Source organism: Leptonotus elevatus, chromosome 2 (assembly GCF_054856555.1).
Source record: "Leptonotus elevatus isolate MCC_2025b chromosome 2, RoL_Lele_1.0, whole genome shotgun sequence".
Lineage (NCBI taxonomy): Eukaryota > Metazoa > Chordata > Actinopteri > Syngnathiformes > Syngnathidae > Leptonotus > Leptonotus elevatus.
The window spans coordinates 40,546,935-40,574,507 of record NC_141240.1 but is presented as its reverse complement, the minus strand read 5'-3'; the positions used below and the strand labels follow the sequence as shown (position 1 = coordinate 40,574,507).

General features: G+C 41.5%; 1 protein-coding gene across 4 annotated transcripts in view; it reads left to right on the top strand.

Moving 5' to 3' along the window:
* The window catches only part of LOC147180041 (prickle-like protein 2), a 44,234-nt gene extending 17,513 nt beyond the window's left edge, over positions 1–26,721 (top strand). For 2 of the 4 annotated variants that reach the window (XM_086069493.1, XM_086069494.1), the window contains exons 2-9: positions 12,969–13,159; positions 14,929–15,042; positions 15,129–15,266; positions 18,117–18,320; positions 20,030–20,216; positions 21,455–21,609; positions 22,732–23,545; positions 24,559–26,721. In XM_086069493.1, coding sequence (XP_085925619.1) covers positions 13,028–13,159; positions 14,929–15,042; positions 15,129–15,266; positions 18,117–18,320; positions 20,030–20,216; positions 21,455–21,609; positions 22,732–23,545; positions 24,559–25,508 — 2,694 coding nt within the window. In that variant the 5' untranslated portion in view covers positions 12,969–13,027 and the 3' untranslated portion in view covers positions 25,509–26,721. Of the gene's footprint in view, positions 1–12,958; positions 13,160–14,928; positions 15,043–15,128; positions 15,267–18,116; positions 18,321–20,029; positions 20,217–21,454; positions 21,610–22,731; positions 23,546–24,558 lie in introns of all 4 variants that reach the window. The other 2 variants (XM_086069492.1, XM_086069490.1) reach the window with 2 other exon arrangements.
* The last annotated feature ends 852 nt before the right edge of the window (positions 26,722–27,573 follow it).

Below are 27,573 nucleotides of genomic sequence, written 5' to 3'. Positions count from 1 at the left end.
TTTTATGTTAACAAGAGTGTGAACAATTTGGAGGAAAAAAATATAGTACAGTTTATTAAAAATTTTGATATAAATTGAGATCAAATGTGCGATTAATTGTGAGTTAATTATTGAAGTCATGCAATTGACTACAATTAAAACTTTTAATCGACTGAATTGGTCAGTACCTTGCAATTCGATCTGAATCGCGATTCATAGGTCACGATTCGATTCGATTAATCCCGGTACGAATCTATAAATTGATTGCGATTTTTATTTTTATTTTTTTTACTCAAATTTGGAAAATGCTAATCAGTAAACTTGTACACTGTAAGATTTGTATGAAAATTTATTTATCTGAAACTTCAGGCTTCGGGTTGCGGTCTCATGTTTGAACAGCACTGAAATCAAATATTAAGGCTTAATGTTCCATTCATATAACATTCTTCCATGCTTAATGTGTGAATCCTAACCCTAAGTAAGACTCTTTGTTGAATATTCCCCTAAAAATTCGATGTTTAAAAATCGATTCGAGAATTGCGCGCTGTCATCTGAGCGCATTTGTCGACATTAGATGAGCGTGATTCCGTTTCTCGGTACAATCGATCTCATGGGACTGCAGTGAGCATCAAAAGGTTTGACTCCTCCCCCCAAATGGTTTTCTTACCTGGATTTTAAGACCAAGGGATTTTGGGGGGGCATGTGAAACTCTTTTGCAATTCAGATCGATCAGCCTGGCTTGACTTCAATTACGCTGATCACTTTTGAGCACACAGCAAGAAATGACAAAAGCAAAAGAAAATAGCAAACTTGAGTTTCCCGTCTTGTTGTCATTTAGCCTTGCAGGCTGCAATATTATATTGCACAGTTTTTCTCGCTGTGTCTTCTCTGGGATAAAAAGTTTCTTTTTTTGTCCACATAAGAAATGAGTGGCTTTTTTTTAAGTGTATGAAATTAACGATGGAACATGATTTGAGTGTTGTGTTGGTACGATATCGACTTGAGTCATGTGATGTTTGGCAGCTCAAGCAAAATGGCGTTTGCTTTGTTTTTTTAATTTCCTGAAAAGTGATTTTCGGGACGATATCGACAATATGTAGCTTGTTGTTGCGGAATATTTGCTAACTCTGATGAGAAGTTGCAAAATAAGCCGGACTGACGAATATGCGTTACATTCTCGTCGTTTGAAACATTTATTTTCAGGAATAAGTACTCATATTGATTTCATTAAAGAATATATGCATATTCAAAATATACCATCAAGTTTTGACAGCTTGGGTTTAGTTCACCTTTAAACTTTTTTTTTTTTTAACCCCTCCAGATCCGCATTTTATCTGCTGGGTAAAATTTATAAAATGTTGGTGATTTTGACTCTTTTCCCGCATAAGAACAACATGGAATTGAGTTTTTGGGATTTGTTATAGTGAAGGCAACATAATGTGCCGGCAACATGTTGTAAACTTATTAAGCTTACGCGCCACATTTTGAACATCCCACAAATCAACTTGCGATTGTGATCGCTTATGTAAGATCCAATCATGAACGAGAGGTGTTGACATCATCAAATGATGTGTTTTATTGGTTTAAATATGCGAACGTGTCATGTTCACGAGGACCGTGTATGGGTCTGAAGGGGTTAATCCAGAAATGCTTCTTTTTTTTTTTTTTTTACTTTTTATGTACCATACATTTTTTTCCAGTACATTTAGATTGTATTTATCATTGAAGTCATATAATATCGTACATTTGCAATCACTCATGAACTCTCCGTTTTTAAACATTCATTTCAATACATTTTTATTTAGCTTTTTTTGTGCTTTAATTAAATTGTGATTTTATTTATTAATTAATTTTTTTAATTTCCAAAATGTAAGTGTCTGTGTCTAAACTGTGCGCAATGTTACAGTGACTTACTGAATAATTATATAAACCTCAACCTCATTTTTGATTCAAGTTTAGGCCTAAATAATAATAATAATAATTTCTGTATTTGGGTCATTTTCGGTCACGCTATTGTTATACGTGTTTTTAAACACTGTTTAAAAGACGCGGTTTTGCGTTGTTCTGTTTTGTTCCAATAAAGATTAATAATAAAAGTGTAAAGCCCATTTTTTTCCCCCATGTTTTTCTCACGTTCTGTAATACATAACGGCACTAAGAATATAACGTTGGTTGTGGAATCATGCACAGCTGAGCAATCGAATTTGGATTCATAGCTTGCTGTCGGTACGAAAGACGATCAAACCGATGAAATGGCGCGCCGAAAACACTCAACGGAGCGTCACCGACCTTCATCTAATTTCATCATCAATTCCTCCTTTTTTTCACCGATGGCCTTTCGTCCGCTTTGTCACGTCATGCGCTTGACGTCACGGCGATCTCCCGGGGAGCGTCCTGGCCAAGTGTTTGATGGGAAACCATTTTGCCGCCGGGCAGCTTGAGCATTCTTAGCACACAAACATTTCAAGAAATGCGGCGCCGGCAGGAAAGATGTCAACCTCTTCCTGTACCGCGTTTGCACTTTTTTTTTTTTTTTTTTTTTTTTTGGCCGGAAGTCCGGAGACGCCGTTGCGATTGGCGATGGAGACGGCGAACGTTCGTGATCGTTGGGACGACTTGTTTCATTGAGGTTGAGTTAGCGATTTGAGAGCATTCGTGAATCCTGAACGTTGCTCAAAGCTCACCGGGAGAGAAACGATTTATTTCCGTGTGTCGGAATGATAATTACACACAGCGGTTGTTTACAATGGAATAATTGCCAACACGCATCTTTGAGATTAGCTGGCAACCAATAACCCGTCCAGATGATTTGTTTATCACATGAGAGGTGAGATTCCCGTGAAAGTCTGAACAAATGGAATGACTTTGTGCTCATGTACCCCCCCCCCCCACCACCACCCCCGCCCCCCTCAAATAGTGACTTTGCGTTGCTAAAACTGTTAGCAAGCTTTGAATGTAGTTAAGATTGTGTTTTGTGTTGGGTCATGGGGTCATTGTGTTATGGATGTACAGTATTATGCTTATTAGGTTTATTATGTCCCTTATGATGATGATGTTTTATCCATATTTATAAAAAATCTAATAATCGAAATTGAATCGATTTTCCTTTTCAAGCCCAATATCAATTCTTAAAACCATGAATTGATTCTGATCTCTTTTCCCCATACATTTTTAAGGAAATAGAATTTTAAAGGCCAATATTTTTGTATCTTACTGTTTTCTTGACATTTAATGTTCACATGAATTTAAAATAGTTCCTTAAATTTATGTAAAGACCTGACTTATTGCACTTAAAGACAATCCAGAATATTTTAAGTTTATATTTACAATTATTTGAAAGGGGGCGTGTCACAGTGACAGATTAGCAGAGACAAGATTTTTTTTTAATCAAATAATTTTAATCACATTTTTGTTCATGAACTAAAGTGTCCATAAATTGTAGTCCAGTTTATATTAAGTGAAGTAAATTTTTGTCTCGTCTTCATTAGTTGATGAAAATGCATACTGGTTTTATTATTTATTCATTTTAATTTTATTATTTATTATTATTTATTTTAAATATTGCCATGGTCCCAAAAATGTTTTTATAGTTTAATTTTTTTATTTTTTATGCCTTTGACCTGAAGAGGTTGCTTAAAACAATGGTAGTTATTACGAAAAAAAAGGACAGCAGGTGGCAGCAGAGTATAAGAGATCAAGAAGGGCCATGTTGCAAAAAGCTCCTTTTCCCAGTTTTAAACAGGTTTGTGAATAATGATGAAACTTAGCCATATTTTACACATAGAAATATACTTTTTTTTTCCTGATGAAAGAAGAGACTTTAGCATTTCTTTTAGTAGGTTTTTATAGCAATAGAACACAATATTCTGTGAGCCTTGCAAAATCTGTCCAAATCCTGTCAAACAGCCTGGAGCGAAGGGGATTGCTTCAGTGAAAATGGCTGGGAGTCAATGAGTTAATTTGCCAAGTTTGATCCAGTTACTATGTTCCTTGTGATGATAATGTGATAGCGTGGTCAGTTGCCATGCAGTTGCTATGCGCCTATATGAGTCAAAATCGACTTTTATTCTGTCCTTGCTGGAGTTTCCGAGTGGCACGTCGAGGTTTGCGATCCCAACTCGTCCTACGCGTTCGAGATTGCTTCTCTGCATCCGGCCAGCCCGCTCAAAATTTCCCATCCAGCTGCGAGCACGATTCTCAAGCGCGGCCATTCATAATGGCAATGCAGTTATGAAAGCTTCGACAAAATAGCAGCGCTAGCTTTAGCGCTGTAAACATGCCAACTTTAGCCACAGTTGCTCTATTGAATTTGGTGGCATGATGAATTTGCACCGGAGCATTACTATAGCACAAAATGCTGTTGATTTTGAGTACGACTTTTTTGACTGCTAAAGTTGTGCATCACTTCTGAATCCTCTCAGCTGCTTGATGTGCTCGACTTGCTAACTCGAGCAACAGGCGGCGCGCGGCCCCTTGTCTGCTGTTTGTAAAAGCTAGCTAAATACATTTTGTGTTTCTCGCAGAAAATAGCCATTCACTAATTACTGTTTAAAAAGCAATAATTCAAATGAAAAACAAACTCGACGTCTTTCCGAGACTGCCCAACAAGATTCCTGGCTTAAAATACGCGAAGCACAAACGCAGCCACATTCAGGGATGATGCACTCTGCCTGCAATGTTTCTGTCTTCATCACAAAAGCAAGCATGCTTTCGTGTCAAAAGGAAACAAAGTCGACACGTCTTCTCCGTTAGCAGAGAGCCGAGCTGCCCACAAAGGTGCCTGATATAAAATAGCAAATTCAGCAGCGAACAATGCAGCCACAAAAAAAGCAGCAATGGCGGGCGGGGAGTTTACAACAATTACCTGTGGAGATGTTGATGCAGCTGCTGTTCACAATTCCGGCACTAGGGGGCACCAAAAGTTGCATGCAAGTATTTCAGCTGCTTCAATCATTTGTCTGGATCACACAATATGGGGTCAAGGGTCATCCTGATCCCAGCCCTATATATTGTTTACAATAGGCCAACACAAAGATTGACCTACTTTATTGTTGAGTTATTGAGGGCATTATTTTAAAAACAGACCAAATTTGGTGTGGCACGTCTAAAGGGGAAGTCCACCCAACAAAAATGACTGGTGATAATAAAATGTTATACGCAGCCACACTCGTCTAAATATGGTATTCTGGTTGATATTGCGTTAGTGGAGTACGAGTGAAGCAGCAAAGTTCAGCTGTTTCTATCCATCTCAGGAGGCGGCCATTTTGCCACTTGCTGTCGACTGAAGATGACATCACAGTTGCTCAGGTCTCAGGTAACAACCAATCAGTGGAGCTTCAAAAAACAGGTGAGCTGTGATTACTTGTTGCTTGAGACCTGAGCAACATTGTGGCAAAATGGCCGCCCCCTGAGATGGATAAAAATGGCTGCATTTTGCTGCATGACTCATATTCCACAAATGTAATATTCAGCAGAATGTCATGTTTAGACTCGTGAGGTCACATAAAACATATTATTGTCAAGAAATGTTTAAGGTTGACTTCCATTTGAACTCATGCACTGGCAGTCCTTTTGACTGAAGCAACCCCCTTCGCTCCCGGCTGTTTGACTGGATTTTGACAGATTTTGCAGGGTCTACAGAATATTGCACGGAACCTGCCAAAATAAATATTAGAGTCTCTTCTTTCATCAGGAAAAAAAAGTCTCTGAAATCCTGTTCTGCAACAATACTCATTAGCATATTGCTAAGTTTCATCATTATTCACAAACTTGTTTAAAACACTGGGAATAAGAGCCTTTTTGCAACACGGCCCTGGCTGATCTCTTACACTCTGCTGCCACCTGCTGGCCGATTTTTGCAATAACTACCATTGCTTTAAGCATCCTCTTCAGGTCAGAGGCTGCATCAAAGCCTTCTGTATGCTTTAGCATTAAAAAATGCGTTTTTGGTACTATATTGGGGCAATATTTAAAATAAAACGCTTTTATCCGTTTTTGGGGAACAAATGAGTTCAAAGCAGTTGTCCGACTCCGAGCTTCCTATCGAGCTTGATTCCGATACCTGGTGGCTGTCAATTGTTTTCTCTTTTGTTCACTAAGCTTGTATCAGCGAAGCGTTCTTCAGCAGGGAATAAGATAAGCTTGATGAAGCGCAATCATAAAACAAGCAAGTCAAATTGCGGCGTGAGAGTAACAGATGACGAGATTACAAATCAACAATCAATCTTCCTGCGCTCAGCACGAGGAGGTATAAAACCAGCGATTGGCCGCCGAGCTCGGTCGGGTTGCGCGCTGGAGCCGAGAACTTCCTCTCATGTCGGCGTTGACATAAATAAGAGCTTTTTCTCTCTCCATCTCTTTCTCTCATGCGCGCACGCCCACACAGAGGCTGTCAGAGGCACATGAGGATGGGAAGGAGGAGGGCGAAGCATGACACGTGAAAAGCGCCGCTCGCAACGCCGCTTCGACAGGCCTCCATTGTTTCGCCGCCTCCTCTTCCTTGCTCATCCGTATTGTGTTTTCCGACGCCCCTCGCAACTATGTGGTCCATCTTCGCGCACAAAGCGTCTCCCCGTCTCGATACCTGATTTTCCCGTGAAGCTCTTCCCCCCCCCCCCCGCCCCCCGGGCTCGGAGATGGTGATTAATCGCCGTTAATTGATGTGCAAATGAAGGCAGTGCTGATTGGAAGGAACGGGGAGGCGGGGCTAATCCTCATGAATCTAAAGATTAAAACATGACACGCCTCGAGCACGCGCGTCCGTCATTATGCAACGTCAACAATGCATGACGAAGAACACGGAAGGCGCATTTTTAGAAACGCACTTCCTTGTTAAATCAGTAACGCGTACATGTCTCCACATAGCGAGATGATGCTCAGCAAGCGGTTGCTACGGCAACTCAGCTTTCGCTCTCTCTTCCTCAACTCATCCACCATCTCTGCTGCCTCACTCGAGTCCAGTTTACATCTCCGGTCAGTGGTCAGATCAAAGAAATGTTTCTTTTAATTAACTATTTCATTCTCCAGCCATTTCCCCCAAACTCATCGTTATCTATTTTAATCGGATTATTTTGCACTTCCTGGTACATGAGACAATGATTGTAATTACGCAATAGCCTAACAAAAATGATCATTCACAATAAATGTAAGGCACTCATTTTGACACCCCTAATTTAAAGCAACCACGCAACTTTGCCTGCTGCTAGCTTAATGCTACCAAACAAAGCAAAATGCCATAGGTGGGCTAACAATTCGTTTGGATAGGCACAGTATTAACGTTTAAAAAAAAAAGAAGTTATATTTAGTCACAAAATGACTTCCACTCACATGTTTTATGAAACGCTTCCACATTTGTGTCTTCATGAGTTTGACAATTACAAGCACACCAGAAGGAGCGTCAAAAAAATCAAGCACAATATTATAAGGTGCCATTTTTCTTGTTCAAACTTGCATGTGATGGAACGAACGAAAGTCCAATTTCGAGGCACTCGCGTCATCTATCAGATGCGCCTTCATATGACACCGATCTCTAATTTGACAGACATGAAGCAGCAAGCGGTTGTTTGAAAAGGTTGCCGTGCGAAGTGCTTGCGAATTGTCATCTCGAGGCACCAGACTTGCTTTTAATTGTAATGACGATAAAATGTCTTTGAATTGTTGTGCGCAGCGAAGCAGAAGTCGCGCACGTCCTAAATTCAATTGAGAAAAACGTGACGCTCCGAATTGCGTCAACTGCCGCGCAGCGCGTCCAATCAATCGGCCCTCTCCGCAATCCTCCACAAAACGGCCTCAACTCTAAATACACAAGCGCTCATTTCTGAAGTATGAATTCATTAAAAGGAGGAAACGGAGCAGCGTGTTATGACTAAACCTTCGGCCGGGCCACTTTACGTCAAAACGTTGCGATGCACGCTCGGTGGTCGCCTTCTGTTAGAACCCTTTTGTCATTGTTGGCAAAAGTGGAATACGTCATCGCGGGTTAAGTGGGAAAAGGAAATGACGTGCGTTGAGGTTCGCCACTGGTGAGGCACTCACATTTAAAATGGTATCTCGACATTAACTCTTTGACTGCCAGACGTTTTCAGAAAAGGGATGCTGTCGATTTAAGCATTTTGACTGATCTTTCAAGGTCCACAGAAAATTTTGTGTTTGGACTATGGAAACACACATACTACCAAATGAAAGATTGGACTTTCATCTTTCATCAGAAAAAAAAGTTTGTTTCTACCTTATTCCGTTCTTCAGTAATCAACAATAGAAAATGGTTAGTTTCACCCAAATGCGCTTGTTTTGGACCAAAATATGGAGAAATCAAGCTTTTAGTGAAACGATATTATTTCATGCACTCTAGTGAATTTGACACCCTTTTTTTTTTCATGAATGATGCCACAAACATCTAAACAATGCTTTACCTATGTAAAACACTATCACCAAGAATGAAAAAGTATTTTTTGATAGCAAAATGTGTTTATTTACATTCAACAGTGTAACAATTTGACAACAATTTGGCAAACTATTTCCAAATGTGTGCAACTGTGGTACTATTTACAATTATGTGGATGTTTCAACGACAGTTTTTCTTTTTGTGTAACACTCCCCTGCGTGCAAGGAGACGCAACAGCATTTGCACAACAGATTAGTTTCACTGCGATTGCCCCTTCGCGTGCACTTTCTTGCCGGCCGTTTTTTCCGGGGAATAGCAAGTATATACTGCAGTGTGTGTTGCCATCAAGTCTACTCTCAGGATCATGCTACGGTTACGTTACGGTGGTGTTACGTCTGGCTTCCTCATGTCCTTCAGTTCCTATACCGGGTGGTAGATATTCTGATCCATCTTATCCACTCCATTCATGGTGGCATCGTAGTCCAGAACCAGTGTCTTCTCCGTGATCAGACTGTACCCGCTCCTCCGATGAATATGCATTGGACTCGGGGTACTCTTCATCGTCCGATTGAACGTCCGCTTGTGCAGAAGTGCTCGGTTGTGCTCCGCGTTTTCCGGCGTTAGCATCGCTAGCCGGTGAGGCTTTACTACGTGATCATAGCGGCCGCGTCAACGCTTCCAACTTCGGCGTCAACCTCGGGAGTCACCATCATCATCATCGTCATCATCAATGTGCTGTTTAGCATTGGTCGATGCTTTTCGTCTTTGAAAAAAATGCTCAAGCGTGAGCTGCTTGCAACCGGTCGCCATTTTTGCTTCCTCAGCCATTGTCCCCTCAACACTCTAGCTCCGCCTCACGTCTTCTACTGACGCCCACCCAATCTTGTCCAAAGAGAGTCATCGCTGCCATCTAGGGGCCAAAATGAGTCATTATACTAACTAGATCTGCTTGATACATTCAGCACAGCTGCCCAAGGCTTTCCTCCACCCGTTTCCAAAAAAACGTCTTTGGCGCCCCTCCGTAGGATTTTACTAAACGTTATTTAACGTTTTTGGCAGTAAAAGAGTTAAAATCTGTTCAAATCATAATAATTACAAATATTATATATACACACACGCATATATATATAGATAGATAGCTAGCTGGGCCGTTAATTGGATACAGCTACAAAAAGTCAAATTAGGTAAAAAGTTTGAGAATTAACTTGGTGGTTTATTTCATCAACTAATGAAAAACAGATCCCACATTCCAAATAGAAATGTTGTCATTGAGAGCATTTATTTGCAGAAGAAAAGTCCAGTGTTCTTTTGGTCTCTTAATGTTTTTTCCAGAGCTGAATATTTGTTTGCTATTTATTTATTTTTTTTTTTTTTATATATCCCCCCCACTCCCTCATTTTACCATTATAACACTCTTCATCTAATACAGCTGCTCATTGCATTTCATTCGTTTAGCAATGACAATAACGATACAGTTCTGTGTATTTTCAATTTCCTCGAAATCCCCAAATAAGCCAGCTGAGATGTTCACTCAATGCGGTCATTAAAGTGTTTTGTTGAGAGATACCTTCTTTTCAAAATGGCCATTGTGAACGTTATTAAGTGACATTCTGTATTTTTAAAAAATTATTGTGATACTGCATTCCGCAAAAAATAGGAAGTAGGACATGTCCCACCGGTGTGAACCACGTCCGGTGTACATCATGAAAAATGGCGGACAGCGAGCAAATCTCCAACAAAAAGTATCTTCATGACAGCAAACGTAAATGTCGTCAAAGGGATGTTGGCGTCTGACGATCTGTGTCAGCTCGCAGATGTTTTCAAACAAACAACAGCAGCTGTGGAATGCGCACCTTCTTTGTCCATCAACACGAGCTGCTGACGACACAATCTGCTTTCTGATTCCAGCGCAGTAGCAAGTGAAAGGCTAATATGTTTGTTTACGTCTACTGACAAAGTGGCAAAGCAAATATGTTAAAAAAATTAAGAAGTAATAATCTTTTCAACGATGTGAGGTTCATTCTGGCACCTGAAGTCACGTTTGAACTGATGTGGAGCTGCCAAACGGCTTGTTTCTCGTTCCCGCTCTACTCAAGAAGAACAGCCTCGGCCTCAAGGTTGCAAACCTGCAATCTTCGCTGACAAAAGGGGAAAAAAAAACAAAAAAGAGGCAGCGTCCACTTTCGAGGGGTAAACACTTGTCAGCTGCGCTTGGACAGAGCGCCTCATCGCGCGGAAACATCTGCCGCCACATATTGTATGTGGAAACGCCGTGTGGGAATATTGTCATATCTCAAGGTTTGTAAGATACAGCGGTGCCTTGAGATACAAGCGACTCGACTGAGATTTTTTTTTTTCTCATTCAGCAACAAATGGCACGGCATCAGGAGCAATTCAGTATTTTGCTCAAGGTCACTTCAGCGTGGTCACAAGGGCTGGGGATCGAACCCACAACCGCTGGGTTGGGAGACAGCCACTCTACCACTGAGCCATGCCACCCCCTGTTTGTAACAATTGTTGATTTTGAGGGGAAGGAATATTGGCTCTCATGCCTTGCATGCCAGCAAAATTATTTTCATTTTCATATTTTAGTTGCACAACTACCAACCAACCAACGACAAACTGTTACGGCAGTAAAAACAAATCATTTGATTTTAAATGGCCCTCCACTACCCATGGGAATTGATGTAGGGTTTTATTTTTTTTGGCATGCTAACAGATTTTTTAAATTATTTTTATTGTGCAACACCAAAATTCTTTATCATTATTCTAATCACTTTGTGAGTGCTCAGCTACTTCCATATTTCCTAACTGATTCAAATCATTCAAAATGACCAAAATTCCAAAAATGGACGCATCCAAGGGAATTATTTTCCATAAATTCCTAAAAAATAATAATAATAATTCTCTCCTCCTTCATTATTCCATGACTGATTCAAATCATTCCAACTTCAGAATATTTTCCACACTCCTAGAATTTCTATATTTAAAAAACGACACACTTTTCAGACTGAAGTTCCTGGAATGTTCACAATAAAATTCCCATATGCGAAAATGGGCTGCAATAAATGGTTTGCTGCTATAAGTTATTTGGCACAAGTCATTTTACAAAATAAGAACAAATATAAAGCAAATATGTGTTTCTGTGAAAGGTATCAATTTATGGAATTATAGATTTGAAAAAAGACGTTTAAAACGAGTGTTAGAGAAAAATTCAAATCAGGTATAAACATGAGCAGAAACTTGTTTTACTTTTGACTTTTTTTGTTTTGAACATGAAAACTGTGCTGAATTATGACAAATATTGAGGGTCCTTTTCTTTCTTTTGATCCCCCCCACTCCTAATTTTTAAATGTTCATTAAAATCAATCAATCAATATATTTTACGTACCGGTAAGTATCTCCTCCTTTCCCATTTTTCAAAATGTTCTGCTCATGATTCAGTACATCTTCCCGTTCCAAAAACGTCCAAATTTAAAATTCCAAATTAGGAGATATTTCGTAATATTCCTCTTCGTGGAAGTTTGTAACTATTTTGACTGCGATACTGAAGACGTGCATAATTTGAATTCCATACCAAAAGTCCAATTCAGATGCCGTCTCGTATTTCCTAACCTTATATTGAGCCAAACCGCCCATTTTACAAAAGAAAAGCACCCCCACAAAAAATTGTCACAAAAATATGAATACCGAAAAAAATGAAGATTTTGAAATGTGGAAACTGCTGCACATTACACGGGTTCATTTTTACCTTCCGCTATCTACTGGAAGAACATTTCATTGTTCTGCCGGTCCCTATAGATTCGCTTGCATAGATAGTTCAACCAAGATGTACTCAATTTGTAACAAATCATTTCTTTGTAAAGGTCTCATAACTCGGGGTGTCAGGCGATTAAATGTTTTAATCGTAATTAATCGCATGACTTCAATAGCTGACTCTCGATTAATCACACATTTTATATCTGTTCTTAATGTACAATAAAATACAATAAAATTATTGTTTTTATACTCTTGTTAACATAAAAGTGGCAAAAAATGTGAAACTAATAGAAATATTTCTGCATCTTTTAGTCATTGATACAGTAGAATAATTCATCAAATTGAGTTCAAATTAAAAAGTTGTACTGTACTGTAAAAGAATATTGATTTGTGTCGAGGTCATTTTTTCTGCCACTAGATGGCATCATTACATTTGTAAGACATTGGTGAGAGCTCGGTGCGTTTTTCTTTTCTTTTTCTTGCACATTTGAAAAAGTATCAAATACCCCAAACTCCACAAATATATGCTATTCAACTTATTACTGCAAAATGTTGTGCCTGCTGCGTTGCGACTGAAATTCCCCGCAGCACCGGCTTTCCAAGCAAGGGGCGGACATTTAAGGAACTTTCAATTGACTCCAAATTTTCTCACTCATTTTGACAGCTCTATTTATAAAATGTCTCGCGTCGTACTCCTTCGTGTTGGCGGGCAGCCGCAAAACTGGCAGTGCAGTTTGCCGTGCGGCCTTCCAAACGGAAATGATAAGCACTAAAGCCGCATCTTCTCCTCGCTCCCATTTTTGACTGTATTTTTTTTTTTTTTGGTGTGTTTTTGGGCGGGGGTCAGTCCAGGCGCGCCAGCGTCCCCCTGAAGCAGCGTGCGTGACAGAGCATGTTGTGACAGCCATGTCGCTGGAGATGGAGAAGACCATCACCAAGCTGATGTACGACTTCCAGAGGAACTCCACCTCTGACGACGACTCCGGATGCGCTCTGGAGGAATACGCCTGGGTTCCGCCCGGCCTGAGTCCGGAACAGGTACGAGCCCCCCCCCCCTTTTTTTTTTTTTCTGCTTATTCGCCTTCAACGGCGATGAGATTTTCAGCTCACATTTGCCAGCGCCGCGCGCCGTTCGCCACTCCTGCGTGCTCCATTAGCGAACGCGTGTTTGTGTCGCGAATTGAACTCAATCAGGAAGCGGAATTGAATTATTTAGCCGATCGGCGGCATTTTCCCAATAACACGAAGAGGGTTAATTCACTGATTCCCTTCACGGTGCTTGAAGAGTCTTTGGCTTGCGGTCGGTGGGGGTGTTTGGAGTTGGGCGGGGGTCAAACAAAGAACTGCAACCCAGCTGTCAGGCTATTGGTGAAAGAATCATTGTAAAGACGTTTTTTTTTTTTTTTTTTTTTTTAGGAGGCAATGATCAAGCTGACACCGTGTCGGGACTCAGTTCACGTTCAACAGAGTGACAAGCGCGGCCAAACGTTAAAAAGCAACCTGTGATGCAGTGAACAAACGGCGCCCGGGTCGCTCTGGCGAGGAAGCAATTTCCCCCAGCGGCAACGCTGCAATTTAGAACACATCACTTCAGAAAAGAGTTGACGACGATTCCGACTCGCGGCGGGATTGAAAGTCGCCTTTCAAAATGAAACCCAAAGGAATGAAAGTCATTGACGTCAATGAACGTGCGGATACGTTTAATTGAAAATGTGTGTTAATGACTTGATGCGTTCGGGTGCCGCAATGGGCTCGTTTGCACTTTAACTTCCTTCCTCTTAATTGTATGCATGACCAAACTCATTTTGTCCATCGCGCGGGAAGAAAAATGCTTTCATCAGTTGTCACGTTTTGATAAAAAGCTTTTGTTCAACTCCATAAAAATATGATCGCCTGTTGTTGCATCCCAGTCACGCGGCCTGTCAGCCATCTTGATAGAATGTGGGAAAGGATGTCGTACCTCTCGTGCGGCAGGAATTTTTTTTACATGTGCAGCGATTAACTCATTTCTAAACCAGCCTCATCAATTTGTCGATCAATTATTCTACGGACCGTTTCCCAACGCAAATCCAATTTTACTCATTTCGAGTGTTGCAAAAATTGTGGCGAGGCTTGCCGAAGCGGTTTCAAAAGGTTTGGTTGGACCATTTATAGGGGAATGAAGGAAAATGTACAGAATTGACCTTTTAACAGCCATTTTCTCTAAAGCAACCTCGCTTTACTGCTTTTCTGGATTTTGACTGATTTTGCAAGAATATTGCTTTCTATTGCTATAAAAAAAAAAAAGATTAGAGTTTCTTCTTTTATCAGAAAAAAAAAAGATTATTCCTCTCTGTTTCCATTTAGCAGCGTTTTGCAACATGGCCCAGGTTGATCTCGTATACTCTGCTGCCACCTGCTGGCCGTTTTAAATACCATTGCTTTAAGCCACCTCTGCATGTCAGAAGCTGCTTTAAAGCCGTCTGTATGCTCTTGCAAGAAAATAATATATATTTTTAAGTAGTATTAAATATTAAATATTAAATATTAAAGTATTAAAAAAAACATGTTTCCACGTTTTGGGGTTTGAATGGGTTCATGTGAAATGTATCTCCAAGTATGACTATGGATTGATTGGCTGATTGTTGTTGTTGCTTTTTTGAAAACCTTGATATGACAGCTGAGCGCTGAGAACGGCACATGATCAAATCCAGAAAGTCCGCCAAAGAACTTGTCAACAAAACCTTTTTCCTGATTGTGACACTTAGAGGTCAAATTCCTTCCTCGGAAATAACACGCGGCACAACGCGCGCTCTCGTCTGCGTCAGGTGCATCAGTATTACAACTCGTTACCCGAGGAGAAGGTCCCGTACATCAACAGTCCCGGGGAGAAGCAGCGCATCAAACAACTGCTTCACCAGTTGCCACCGCACGACAACGAGGTAAAGTTCGGCAACAGAATCCTTCGTACTTTACGGAAGTCGTCCGTCGTGCTTATTTGGGAGCGCTGATGACCCGCGTTGTCCAGGTGCGGTATTGCAACTCCCTGAACGAGGAGGAGAAAAGAGAGCTGAAGATATTCAGCAACCAACGCAAGAAGGACAACCTGGGCCGAGGCAACGTCCGTCCTTTCCCTTTAACCGTCAACGGCGCCATCTGCGATAAGGTAGGACCAATCCAAAAGGCGCTTTGAGATACAAGCGATTCCACTCTCCAAACTTGTGAGCGCAGACTTAACATATGGTGGCTCAAAACGCTTCAACAATCAGCAACATTTTGGCCCCCCCAAAAAAAAGAGGCTTGAAGCTGTTTATTTATTACCAGCAAAAAAAGACAATTACGACCACAGTTTTGCATTTCAGTCCGCTATTTTATGCTCATGCTAAATGTTGCCACAAACCGTATAACACATGTACAGCCAGTATAACAGTACTCACAATCATATATTATTTATCATCTGCGAAGAATGACTACGATTGGTGTCTAAGTGATGATCTTAAAGGGACATCTCAAAAAAGAGTATTTCCGTTTTCTCGATGGCCAAAGCCAGAAAAAGCAGCACAATTGATGAAGTGTGACAAATTGTTTACATTCCAACTAATTACGTCATCACTTTATGCTTTTAATTAAGTACAATTTTTTTTTTCCAGATTTCCATTTCCATTCATTACAATTGTTTTGAGTTATCGGCGTAGTCACAGAATTAATTCAATTCATATCTCAAGGCAAAACTGTATTTTGTGTATACACTTAATTCAAAATTATATTTTGGACTGCGTTTTGATCTTTCAGGGATGGGCGACACACACATTTGATATGATATTGATTATGATTTCAATCATAGCAATACTGAGCATTTCTTATTGGCATTGTTTATATTTCACTCAAAATATGATTACAATTGCTGGCGTATCACATGACAAATGTTTTGATATGAATAAAATGATATCAAAGTTTTTTCATCGTTTTTACTATTATATGTTTTATTAGCCATAATATATGTTATATTATACGCATTTATTATTTAGGATGTGATCAAACAAAAAGTCAAATAACATAAATATGGATCAAAAGCATGCAAAGATGAGGTCATGTTTCCGTATCTTTTTTCAATATTCGGAAGCAGAAATTTTCAACTAAAAAGAAAATTCATCTATTTGGCGTGGAAATCAAGATGAAAGCTTTTGCCACTCATCCACATACGAGTCGAGTTTCCATCCAATCGGTCTGAATTTTGTGAGCGAATTGACTGAAAATGCGCAAAACAAACGTGTTTCCATCTGCTCTTCTTTTGCGAATATTAAGAGGGGACTCCGCCGCTGTAGGTGGCGCTATACACCAGAGGTGCGAGATGTAATCCAATAGTAATTTAAAAGAAGAAGATCACCACCAGGAAGTGTCTGCGCCGTGCGGTGACGTCGTATGAGTTTGCTTTTTGTCATTCTTGATCATCCGTAACGTTTCTTTGCTGTTTTCCATCTAAAATATAATTAATATTTGCTTCTTTAATTCATTCAAAAAAGATTTCTGTTTGGTCGTCCCCCCAAACATACCTTACTTTATCGTCCGCCATTGCTTTGGGACTACAAACGGACGTGTGACGTCATATCCGGCCGAAACGTGCGACGTGTATCCGGTCTCGTCAGCTTTTATTTGCAAAACCTTTTTCCGTTGCCAAAATTCTAATTATTATTTTTTGATACGCTTCAAAATTCCAAAATTCTCAGCAGTAATTTTTTTTTATTTTGATCGGAATAAATTTGATAAGTTCATTATTTTTCATGTACAATTAATACCTTTAAAAACATTTTTTTTTGCACTTTTCTATCAATTGATGACATCACCTGTGCTAAGGAAGTAGTTAGCGACCACTTATGGCTCCGCTGTTTTCTGGGTTTGGTTATGATGTCATGTCATCTTCAGTCAACAGCAAGTGGAACATTTTGCTTTTAAAGGAATTAATTGTATATGAAAAATAATTCTGGACAAAATATTAACTTTTTACTACTGAAAATGGCTCAATGAGTCAAGTATCCCTCTAAACATTTCTTGACAATAATATGTTATATAATGAAACATGACATTTGTGGAATATGAGTTATGAAGCCAAATCCAGCCGTTTTTATCCTTCTTTGGGGGCGGCCATTTTGCCACTTGCTGTCGACGGAAGATGACGTCACAGTTGCTCAGGGCTCAGGCAACAACCAATCAGAGCTCACCTGTTTTCTGGTGCTGAACTCTGATTGGTTGTTACCTGAGAGCTGAGCAACTGTGATGTCATCTTCAGTCGACAGCAAGTGGCAAAATGGCCGCCTTCTGATATTGATAAAAACGACTGGATTTTGCTGCAGCGCAATATTAACCAGAATGTCATATTTAGACCAATGTGGTGCATAGAACATATTATTGTCAAGGATTTTGGGGGGGGTTGACTTCCCCTTTAACTCATTGACTGGCAGCCATTTTGACTGAAGCAGACCCCTTTGCTCCCGGCTATTTTACTGGATTTTGCAAGGCCCACAGAACATTGTGTACTATTGCTATAAAAACATGGAACCTACCAAAAGAAAGATTACAGTCTCTTCTTTCTATCTGTTTCCGTTTTGCAGCAATTAGCATTAAAATATGGCTAAGTTTCATCATTATTCACAAATCTGAATGGAATTGTGGGGAAATCTGCTTTATTTTCAACATGGCCCTGGTTGATCTCTTATACTCTGCTGCCACCTGCTACCCTTTTCTAAATTTTTTGAAATAACTACCATTGCTTTAAGCGACCTCTTCAGGTCAGAGGCTGCATCAAAGACTGCTGTAGCAGAAAAAAAACAAAAAAACATCAAAACGCATAAATACGTTTTTGGGACCATGTCAATATTCAAAATAAACGTTTTTATACGTTTTTGGGAGCAAACTAGTTACGAGCTTAAACTCGTGCCGAGCATTGGATACTTGCTCCCTTTTTTTTTCTTTTCGTGAAATCGTGTAACCCTTTCCTTCCCGCTTTCCTCCCCAACAGTGCAGCGGTCAGATCCAGGGGGGCGACGTCGTGGTGTTCGCCGCCAGGGCGGGACATGGAAAATGGTGGCACCCAAACTGCTTTGTGTGCTGCATGTGCGAGGAAATGTTGGTGGATCTCATCTACTTCCACCAGGACGGCAAGCTCTACTGCGGCCGGCACCACGCCGAGAGACTGAAGCCCCGCTGCTGTGCCTGCGACGAGGTGCGCCTCTCCGGGCCCGGTGCCCTTCCTCAAAAACGGCCAACGCTCGCAAGCAGCGATTTCCCGATAATCGCCGCTTGGAACGAGCCCGGTGTGAAAAGATGGCTGAGTGTTCTCGCCACGTCTCGGAAAATCTGCTCGTGTTTTGATGTAGCGTATGCGAGGCAAGCGGGCAAGTCGCGACGTGGCACTTTTCACTCGTTCGAGTCTTGTCATCGTAATAGTAATAATAATAAGGCGACTTTTCACAGTGCGTGAGCGGGCAGCCATTTTGAATGTGATCGTCGCCAGCATTTCTGTGAGGAGTTTGCAGCTTGTCCTCATGCTGACGTGGGATTTGTCCGGCTTTCTTCCTCCTTCCGAAAAACATGCTTATTAGCTTTACTGAAGTCTCTACATGGGGGGGGGGGGGGGGGCGGCAAACAAATGTCTTCGAGGGCCACATACAGAAAAATCGAAGGATGCAAGGGCCACTTTGACATTGTCCAACTTTATACAATGCTAAAAATAAATGATAGAGCTAGTGCTGCCACTATCGAATATTTTAATTAATTTATCGATTGTTCAATCGATTGATCGAATAATCAGATTAATTTTAATTTTACATTAACGTGTATTAAAACAATTTTTTTCCCTGATTACTGTTTACTAACCAGGGATTGGTGGTTATTTCGTACTTCGTATTCATATAGTGGTTAAAAAAGGGGGGATTGATGTTGTACGACGTCATCGGTTCGGTCATTGTTTTCTCTTTGTTTGCAAATGTCTTGTTTTGATTAAATACAGCAAATAATCCGTCTTCTTTCATCAAGGACTACAGAAACCAGTCAACGATTACGGATGATGTGCTAAAATCAAAGGATTTGGACAATTTTCAATTACAAATTGGTGCCGAACAATTACTCGATTATTAAAATATTTTGACAACCGATTACCTGTCGATTAATCAACGTCATAATGTCAAATGTCAATGAGCATAAATCAAAATGAGCAATTATGTGTTACGGTTTTTTTAACGGGACTTTGTGCTATTTTCGCTCATTTGAATTATTTTTAACACCTGTTAAAAGGTAATAAGGCAAACAGGTTGGGTTTATTCATGGTGGTGGGGTGGCACTGCCCTTTATTCCTGCTAGAATAGATCCGCCCCTGCCCTAAGCATTCAGAATCAAAGCAAGCGTAATCAAAAACAACTTTTAAAACGCATCAACTTGTCGTGTTAAAAGTTATAATGTATATATCGACCCCTTCTTAAAATAATCGCTTAAGTAATTTTTTCAGATTTTTCAGGAAACACAAAAAATGGAACCATTTGCGTCACGAGGAGATGATTTAGGCAAAAAAAAAAATGACTTGGGGAATTATTTTAAGAGGATACCAATATGCTGAGGGCCGCTAGAACGTGGCCGACTGGCCAAAACTGGCCCCTGGGCCATGGCTTGGACACCAACGCTCTACACTGTCCATAGTTGTGAATTGTTAACGTTTGTGTTTTGACTCCTCAAACCGTAAACCCTGCGACTGGCCAGCGACCAGTCGGGTGTCATGGCAAAAAAAAAAAAAAAAAAAAAAAAAAATGTATCCAGCTGACGAGGAGCGGTAAAAATGTGAAAAGGGCGGGACAACGCTCATGTTTCCCCGGGGTTTGCGAATGACCTTTGATCTCATTTGAAGGCGTGTCCCCCCCCCCCCCCCCCCCCCCCCCCCAGATCATCTTTGCCGATGAGTGCACGGAGGCGGAGGGCCGCCACTGGCACATGAAGCACTTCTGCTGCTACGAGTGCGAGACCACCCTCGGCGGCCAGCGCTACATCATGAAGGACGGACGGCCGCACTGCTGCAACTGCTTCGAGTCGCTTTACGCAGAATATTGCGACGCGTGCGGCGAACACATCGGTGAGCAACGCGTCCTTCATCCCGTTTCAAAAGTCCCGAGACGCCAGCATTGATTTCTAACGCGGCCGAGTAAAAACCTCTTCAAGACGTTCATTTGAAGAGCGACTATTGTGAGCGCCGCAGCTGCGGAGAGGCGGAGCCAGCGCAATCGAGATGTAGATGGTCATTAAGTGAGAGCCCCCATTTTGTATCCAGATGGGATCTGTGAATGATTATTACTTGCTTGAGATCAGCAGCGAGGCCGGAGACGTGCGTTTGTCGCTTCTTATCCACTGAGAGTGAAATGTTTTATTTGGAGAGAGAGAGAGAGAAAAAAAAACACACCATCACATTCATTAGAATGGCGCCATTCTTACCACTGGTGTTGTTCCGATACTGCTTTTTGGCCCCCGATACCGATTCCGATACCCAGCTCTGCAGTATCGGATACCAACGGGGTTTTTTTCTCAACATGAAAAAGCTGTCCTGCCATTGGTTCAAAGCATTCAAGGGCCAATAGGATGTCTTAGCTCTGCATGCAGTAGGGGTGTGCCCAAAAAATCGATTCTCATTTAGTACGATTCAGAATCGATTTTAAATGTCCCAAAATCGATTTTATTTCAATTATTTTATACCGTCTTCCCTTTGTTTGTGTGTGCCTTTATTGGGAGCACTGTTCATGTTGTACCCGGTTTGGCCACTTAAGGGCAGTGTGGTTCCACGCGGTCTGATACACTGTTAAGTTGTAGCCACATTAGCGAGTAGAAGGAAAAAGTCACCATCGAGTTATTCCAATAAAAGCTGTTTTTTTTTGCAGCGTGGAGTAGCGCGCTAATTAGCATTAGCGAGTCAGACTGGAGTAGATCATACCGATTCCTTGAACATCTATAAATTTAAGCAAAAATCGTTGTCAATCAAATCATTTAGGATAAAAAAATCGCCCTTAATCGAAAATCGATTCGAATCGGAATCGAATCGTGAGACATTCAAAGATTCCCACCCCGAGCATGCAGTGAACACGTCACACATCAGTGAATGTCGCGCACGAGCAAGACACAAGATGCCGCGTCCAAAGTCCTATATTAGCGTCAGAATGAATAGTATTGGCACGTTACTTGTTAGTACTCGCCGATACCGATACCACTGTTTTTCGGGGCCACACCGGTATCGGTATCGGAACAACACTGCTTACCACCGACGCCATCATCCATTCATAAGACTACGAAAGTGAACGTTGTCTCTCGTTTGCTTGCTGAAAGGCATCGACCAAGGCCAGATGACGTACGACGGACAACATTGGCACGCGACTGAAGAATGTTTTTGCTGCGCTCATTGCAAACGTTCCCTGCTCGGACGTCCCTTCCTGCCAAAGCAGGGACAGATCTTCTGCTCACGGTCCTGCAGCGCTGGACAGGTACTGATACTCAGTGAGACATTTACAAAGTGGTAGCACTTTTATCTCTATTGCAGTGTTTCCCAGCCTTTAAGGAGCAAGGCACGTGTCACAAAAGGATATTTGCTCGGGCTGTCAAAATGAGTGAGTTCATTTAAAGTTTGCCATTAATGACCGGCCCCTGACTTGGACGGCCTGTACATGAAAAGAAAAATGCGCTGAGCTGTCATCAATGTCTTACAAATGCAATGATGCCATCTAGTGGCAGAAAATTGACCTCAACACAGATCAATATCACATTCGGGTTGTTTTTTTTTACAGTACAGTATATCTTTTTAATTTTAACTCAATTTTATGAATTATTCTGAAATGACTGCATCAATAACTAAAAGATGCAGTCATTTTTCCATTAATTTAGCGTTTTTCCACCTTTATCTTAAGAGTATGAAAACGTATTTAATGTAAATTTTTTGTACATTTAGAGCAGATTTGCATTTAATCGTGAGTTAGCTATTGAAGTCATGCGATTAATTACGATTACAAATTGTAATCGCCTGACACCCCTAATATATAGTCATCTGAATTAACTCATTCACTGCCATTGACGGCTATAAACGTCAAAACAATTATTTTAACTATTTCTATTAGTTAAAAAAAAAAAATCCACTTTTGTTCATTTCTTTTTTTAATCTTTTCTTAAAAAAAAAAGAAAGAAGAAGAAAAGATAAAAAAAATTAGGGCCGTCAGCCAATTACAATTTTTAATTGTAATTAATCGCATGACTTCACTAGTTATTTGTATTATTTAAAAAATAAATGATTAAAAAAAATAATTAAAAATTTGGGGCGTCTTCACTAGTTAACTCACGATTAATCACAAATTCTAAATGTACAATAAAACAAAATGTCTGGGTTTACATACTAAGTGAGGGAAATAGTTCAAATGAATTTTTGACGTCTATAGCCGTCAATGGCAGTGAATGAGTTAATGATGAGCTTGTGTCGGTTAACTCGGTGTCTGTTGAGTTGCTAGCGCCATTCCGGCGAATGAATGGCAACGGGCAGATCCACCGCTTGGGAACACTGCTCTAGTGCGTCAGATGTATTCGCTCGCAGTTGCCGACGGTTTTGTTGTCTGAATCAGGATCCGGACGAGTCGGATTCGTCAGACTCCGCCTTCCAGAGCGCCCGATCCCGCGAGTCTCGCCACAGCACCAAGATTGGGCAAAAGGAGCGCAAGACTTCTGAGCAGGAGCGGAGAAACGTTGAGTCGCGCCATCCGGCTCCGCCCCCGATGCCCGACCGTCTGTCGGCTGAAATCGATCCACTGACCGTTCAAATGGACCGTTTAAGCGTATCGGCCAGCCAGACCCCGAGCAGGACGCCCAACCGCACTCCCAGCCGCACCCCCAGCCGCACTCCGAGTCGCGCGCCGAGCCTTAACCAGGTGTGGATGAGCCGGGACGACCCTTACGTCCCCGCTGCCTTTGAGGGGCCCCAGCGGGAATCCTCTCCCACCCCGACATCCATTCATCTTTTGGGTCAGTGTACCGCCAGGCAGAGCTACAATCCCGGCTCAAATGTTCATCCTCCGGCCCAGAGTCCCGCCAACCCAGGAAAGAGGCCTGATTCCTGGGGGAAAGAACAAGGCAATGCAAAGAGGACACCAATGGCGGCCCTGAGGGGTCACTCCTTTAATGATAACTGGATCCACCACAGCCAGGATGAGTTCAGGCCCAACAAGTTGCGCACCCAAATGAGTTTCAACGAGATGTCCAGCCAGAACCAAGGATTTTCCGACAAGAGGAGTATTAGTCTTCATGGATTCCAGAGGGACGGAAGGCCGCCGCTGACCAGAAGGAACCCCATCAATGCCATGAGCTTCAACGAGCCGCTGACGCCGCTGGAACAGACGCCGCGCGGATCCGTCGACTCGCTCACGGTGTCCAATGCCACAGGTAAAGACGCCTGCACGTTCGATGGAGGACCGAAAACGCCCGAATCAATACAGAAATTGAATTAAGAAAAGTGAAAATGGAAATGATATTTTAAAAAAGTATCCAAAAATGAAATACAAAATATAAAAGGGTATATATATATATATACACACAAATACCAGAAAAACACTTTGAATAAAAATAGATACAGACACGCTTAGGACCGCCCCCTCATTTGAATAACATTTCATGACGCATTTCATGCTGACAGCGTAGGCAGCGTGAAATAAATAAATAAATATGAGAGCAGAGTTTTTTAATTTATTGACATTTAAATCTATTTATATTGTTATTTATTTTTATTTTTTGAATTTCATTTTTTATTTTTGTATATGCTTTTATTTTTGTATTTACCTTTTTTTACAGTACATCTTTAAATTTAACTTCAAATAACTTTATGATTTATAGTATAGTATAGTAATACAACCATATTTGTATTAGGTATATATTTTTCCACTTTTACAAGAATATGAAAAACTGGAAAAAATATTGTACATTTTATTTTATTGTACATTTAGAACAGATATAAAATGAGTGATTCATTAATTCTTAGTTAATTATTAAAGTCTAAAGTCATGCGATTAATTACGATTAAAAATTTGTATTGACCGACACCCCAAATATATATATATATATATATATATATATATATATATATATATATATATATATATATATATATATATATGGTGGCGATACCTTTTTTTTTTTTTGGCTAGTATTAACCTTAACATCTGTATTTAAAAAAAAAAAAAAGGGTTTTTATTTCCATTTATGTTTCCTTTTTTTGTATTTAATTGTTGAATTATATTTTTACTGTATATCCATTTGATAAATTCTTTCTTTATTTATTAGTTTATTTATTTATGTATTTGTTTGTTTGTTTGTTTTGGCATTTTGGGTCCTCCACACATCCTGCCATAATTCCAAACGCTTACAAATGTGACATGAAACGCGCTCTCTCATGTGAACAGGCAATTCTCTGGATGGAGTGAGCAAACGTCAGGAGAATTTGTCCAGGTTCTCCATGCCTGACCTGAGCAAGGATTCGGGTGTCAATGTGTCTGAAAAAAGCAACATGGGAACGCTTAGCTCTTCAGTCCAGTTCCACAGCACCGAGTCGCTGTCCTCATCTCGTCCCTTTAACAACAACAACAACATGTACACGCCACACGGAGCGGGCTACCCGCTGCGGTACTGGGATGGCCCGCAGCCGCTGGGTTTTGATAGCAAAGGTCGCGTCGGGGTGATGGGCAGCAGCGGCAACTTGCGAATGGCTCCCATGAGTGACCGAATGCCCCGCCGGCTGATAAACGGTCAGGAACTCGCATCCCAGAACCAGCAGCCTCAGCCGAGGCGTCGCAAGCACCACCGGGGGCATCACCGCGGCGCCCGCCACCACAAGCGCTCCCGTCGCTCTCGCTCCGACAACGCCCTGCACCTGGTGGCCGACCGACCCGCTCAAATCGCGGAGCCGCCGTACCGGCGCGTCCAGGAGGATTACGATCGCTTCCCTCCCGGCCACGCCGCCCGGGAGCTGTTTGGCCCGGAGTCAGGCGGCTGCCGACAGCAAGCCCACCCGAGCAGGCCCTGTCCCCGCACCACTTCGGATCTCACCCTGCAAAATGCCGGCTGGCAACCCGTGGGCTTGGGTGGGCCATGCTGGGGCGACAGGTACGTGGAAGCCGCTGACCCGTGGTGCTCCAGCTGCTCCTCTTCCTCGGAATCGGAGGAAAACGAGGGCTACTTCATGGGGGAGCCCATCCCTCGGCCCGTGCAGCTGTGCTACATCAACAACGAGGAGCTACGCCATCGCTACAGCCCCTCCGGAGTGGCCGGCCACCACGGACCTCTGCACGCACCCGGTCACGGCCAGTTGCATGCCCGCCAGAGGAGGAAGAGCAAAAACTGCATCATTTCATAAATCTAGACATAAATAATGGCGAGGGAGGTGAAGGAGATGAGAGAACGAGGTGAGGAGACGATAAAAGCAACAGAGTGGGTTGCAGAGTGTGAAATAGTGACAGATATCGTGTGTAGGGGTGGATGCAAAGAGACATTAGGCCTATTTTTCCTGCTGTGAGCTTACACAACTCGGGTAGTGTTTGTGTACACCTACACACAATGACCTAACTACAAGAGGAAGCTGAGTTGTCTTACACAACATAAAAGAAAAATAATGTTTACAACGTTGGATGTTAGGGCTGCTGATGGTACGAAGAAGAAGTGCTGCTTAATTTGACTACGTATCCGGGTCAGGGGAAGTCAAAACTAAAAAGCCTGCTACCGTTTGGCTTTAGCCCCTGCTAGCTAGCTCCCTAGCAGGTAAACAAGCAGCATGGGAGCTAGCTAGAGAGCTAGCTAGCTAAAGCCAAACTGTGGCAGGGTTTTTACTTTCTGGATCTGCCGCCTCGGAATGTGGTCAAGGTAAATACGACTTGTGTGAGTGTCTGTGCGTGTCCATTGTTCTAGGGACATTGAACAATCGCTTTACAGGTCAATAAGATACTGGCGTGAGCGATGTCACGGTTCAGAGGTCAAACTACGCCGTTGGCCGTTAAATGTATCAATGTGGACAATGTGGAAGTTGTGTCGGGCTAGTGAACGCCAGCTGCCGGATTGCGAGCTGTTTTTCACGACTGCTGCGGGAATGGAGTGTTAGCTCGCTAGCCCCGTTAGCGCCATGTACAAATAGTCTGTTGAACCTTGTGCTCTGCATAAATTAGCCAACTCTCCATGCTTTACCAAGGACAGAGCGCTGGCGTGCCTCTGCTCCTTGATCATTCAGGCACAGTAACGTCAGGTATGGTCCCGTTTTCTCTTCTGCAACATGCTTTTGTTTTTTGACAGTAACTTCTAATAAAGATAAGAATCCTAACCATAAAGATATCATTAAGAAATAATAATCTTATGGAAATTAAAACAAATACCTATTAAATGTTTATATAGTAATACACATATTAAGGCAATGGATATAGTCATGTAAATGTCATGTACATATGGTCTTAAATATCTCTATATTTTGTAACTAAAGAATCATTATTTGTATAATATCATGTAGAGATAGGGATACTTGCATGTCGTTTTGTTGTTGTCGCATACTTAAAATAAAGTGTACTTCTATGAACAACCAATAAGGCATATTGATCTTGTGTGTGACTGCCCTCGGACCTTCAGTGACAATTTGGAAAATCAAGTCAATCGTGAGCTGTAAGATCTGAGCAATAATCGCTGGAATTTTGAAGACACTGAGCAGTCAGAAGCTGCTCTTGTCATCAGTTAAGGTAAATAAAAAAAAATGTTTATGATCGCATGACCTATACTGTAATCGAATTGTGTCCCGAATGTATGACTTGGTTCTTCAACCCAACACGACACTGAACCATGAACAAACACATTTTAGGATTTTTTTTTTTAGGCTGGCAGGTTTTGTTGGGACATAATATTAATTGAGTGATTTTGAACTTCAGATTTTGTTTACTTACTCAGATACGTTGAATGGAGTGAAATACATAACGAAAAGAAACACAAACAGCTCCCAGTATGATGCTGTCCAATTTCCCGCCATAGAGATGCGGACGTTGGCGTCACACGTCCCAAAATGGCCGCCAGCGTCGCCATTTTGGCAGCATAGAAAACGCGTCCGCCGTTTTGAGTAAATGGCAAACGATGATTGACAGCTGCCACAACCAGAAGAGGCAGAAAAAGGATCAAGCATTCTCCAGGCTACCAAAAGAGGAACCAAAGCACAGCCAATGGGTGAACAACAATAAGAGAGAATTTGAGATCCTCCTCATTGCTTGTTGTGTAGCAATCACTTCATATCAGGCGAGTCAACTACTGAATCAGTTTGTCGTGCACATGTAGCTCGATTGTATAGTTATTAAATGAAGGCGAAACACGTGATCGGGCACTTTTTACGTGGTGGCTGAATCAGCAGCAGATGCTAACTGTTAGCACAAGCAATATGTGGGGGAAATAATCGGTTT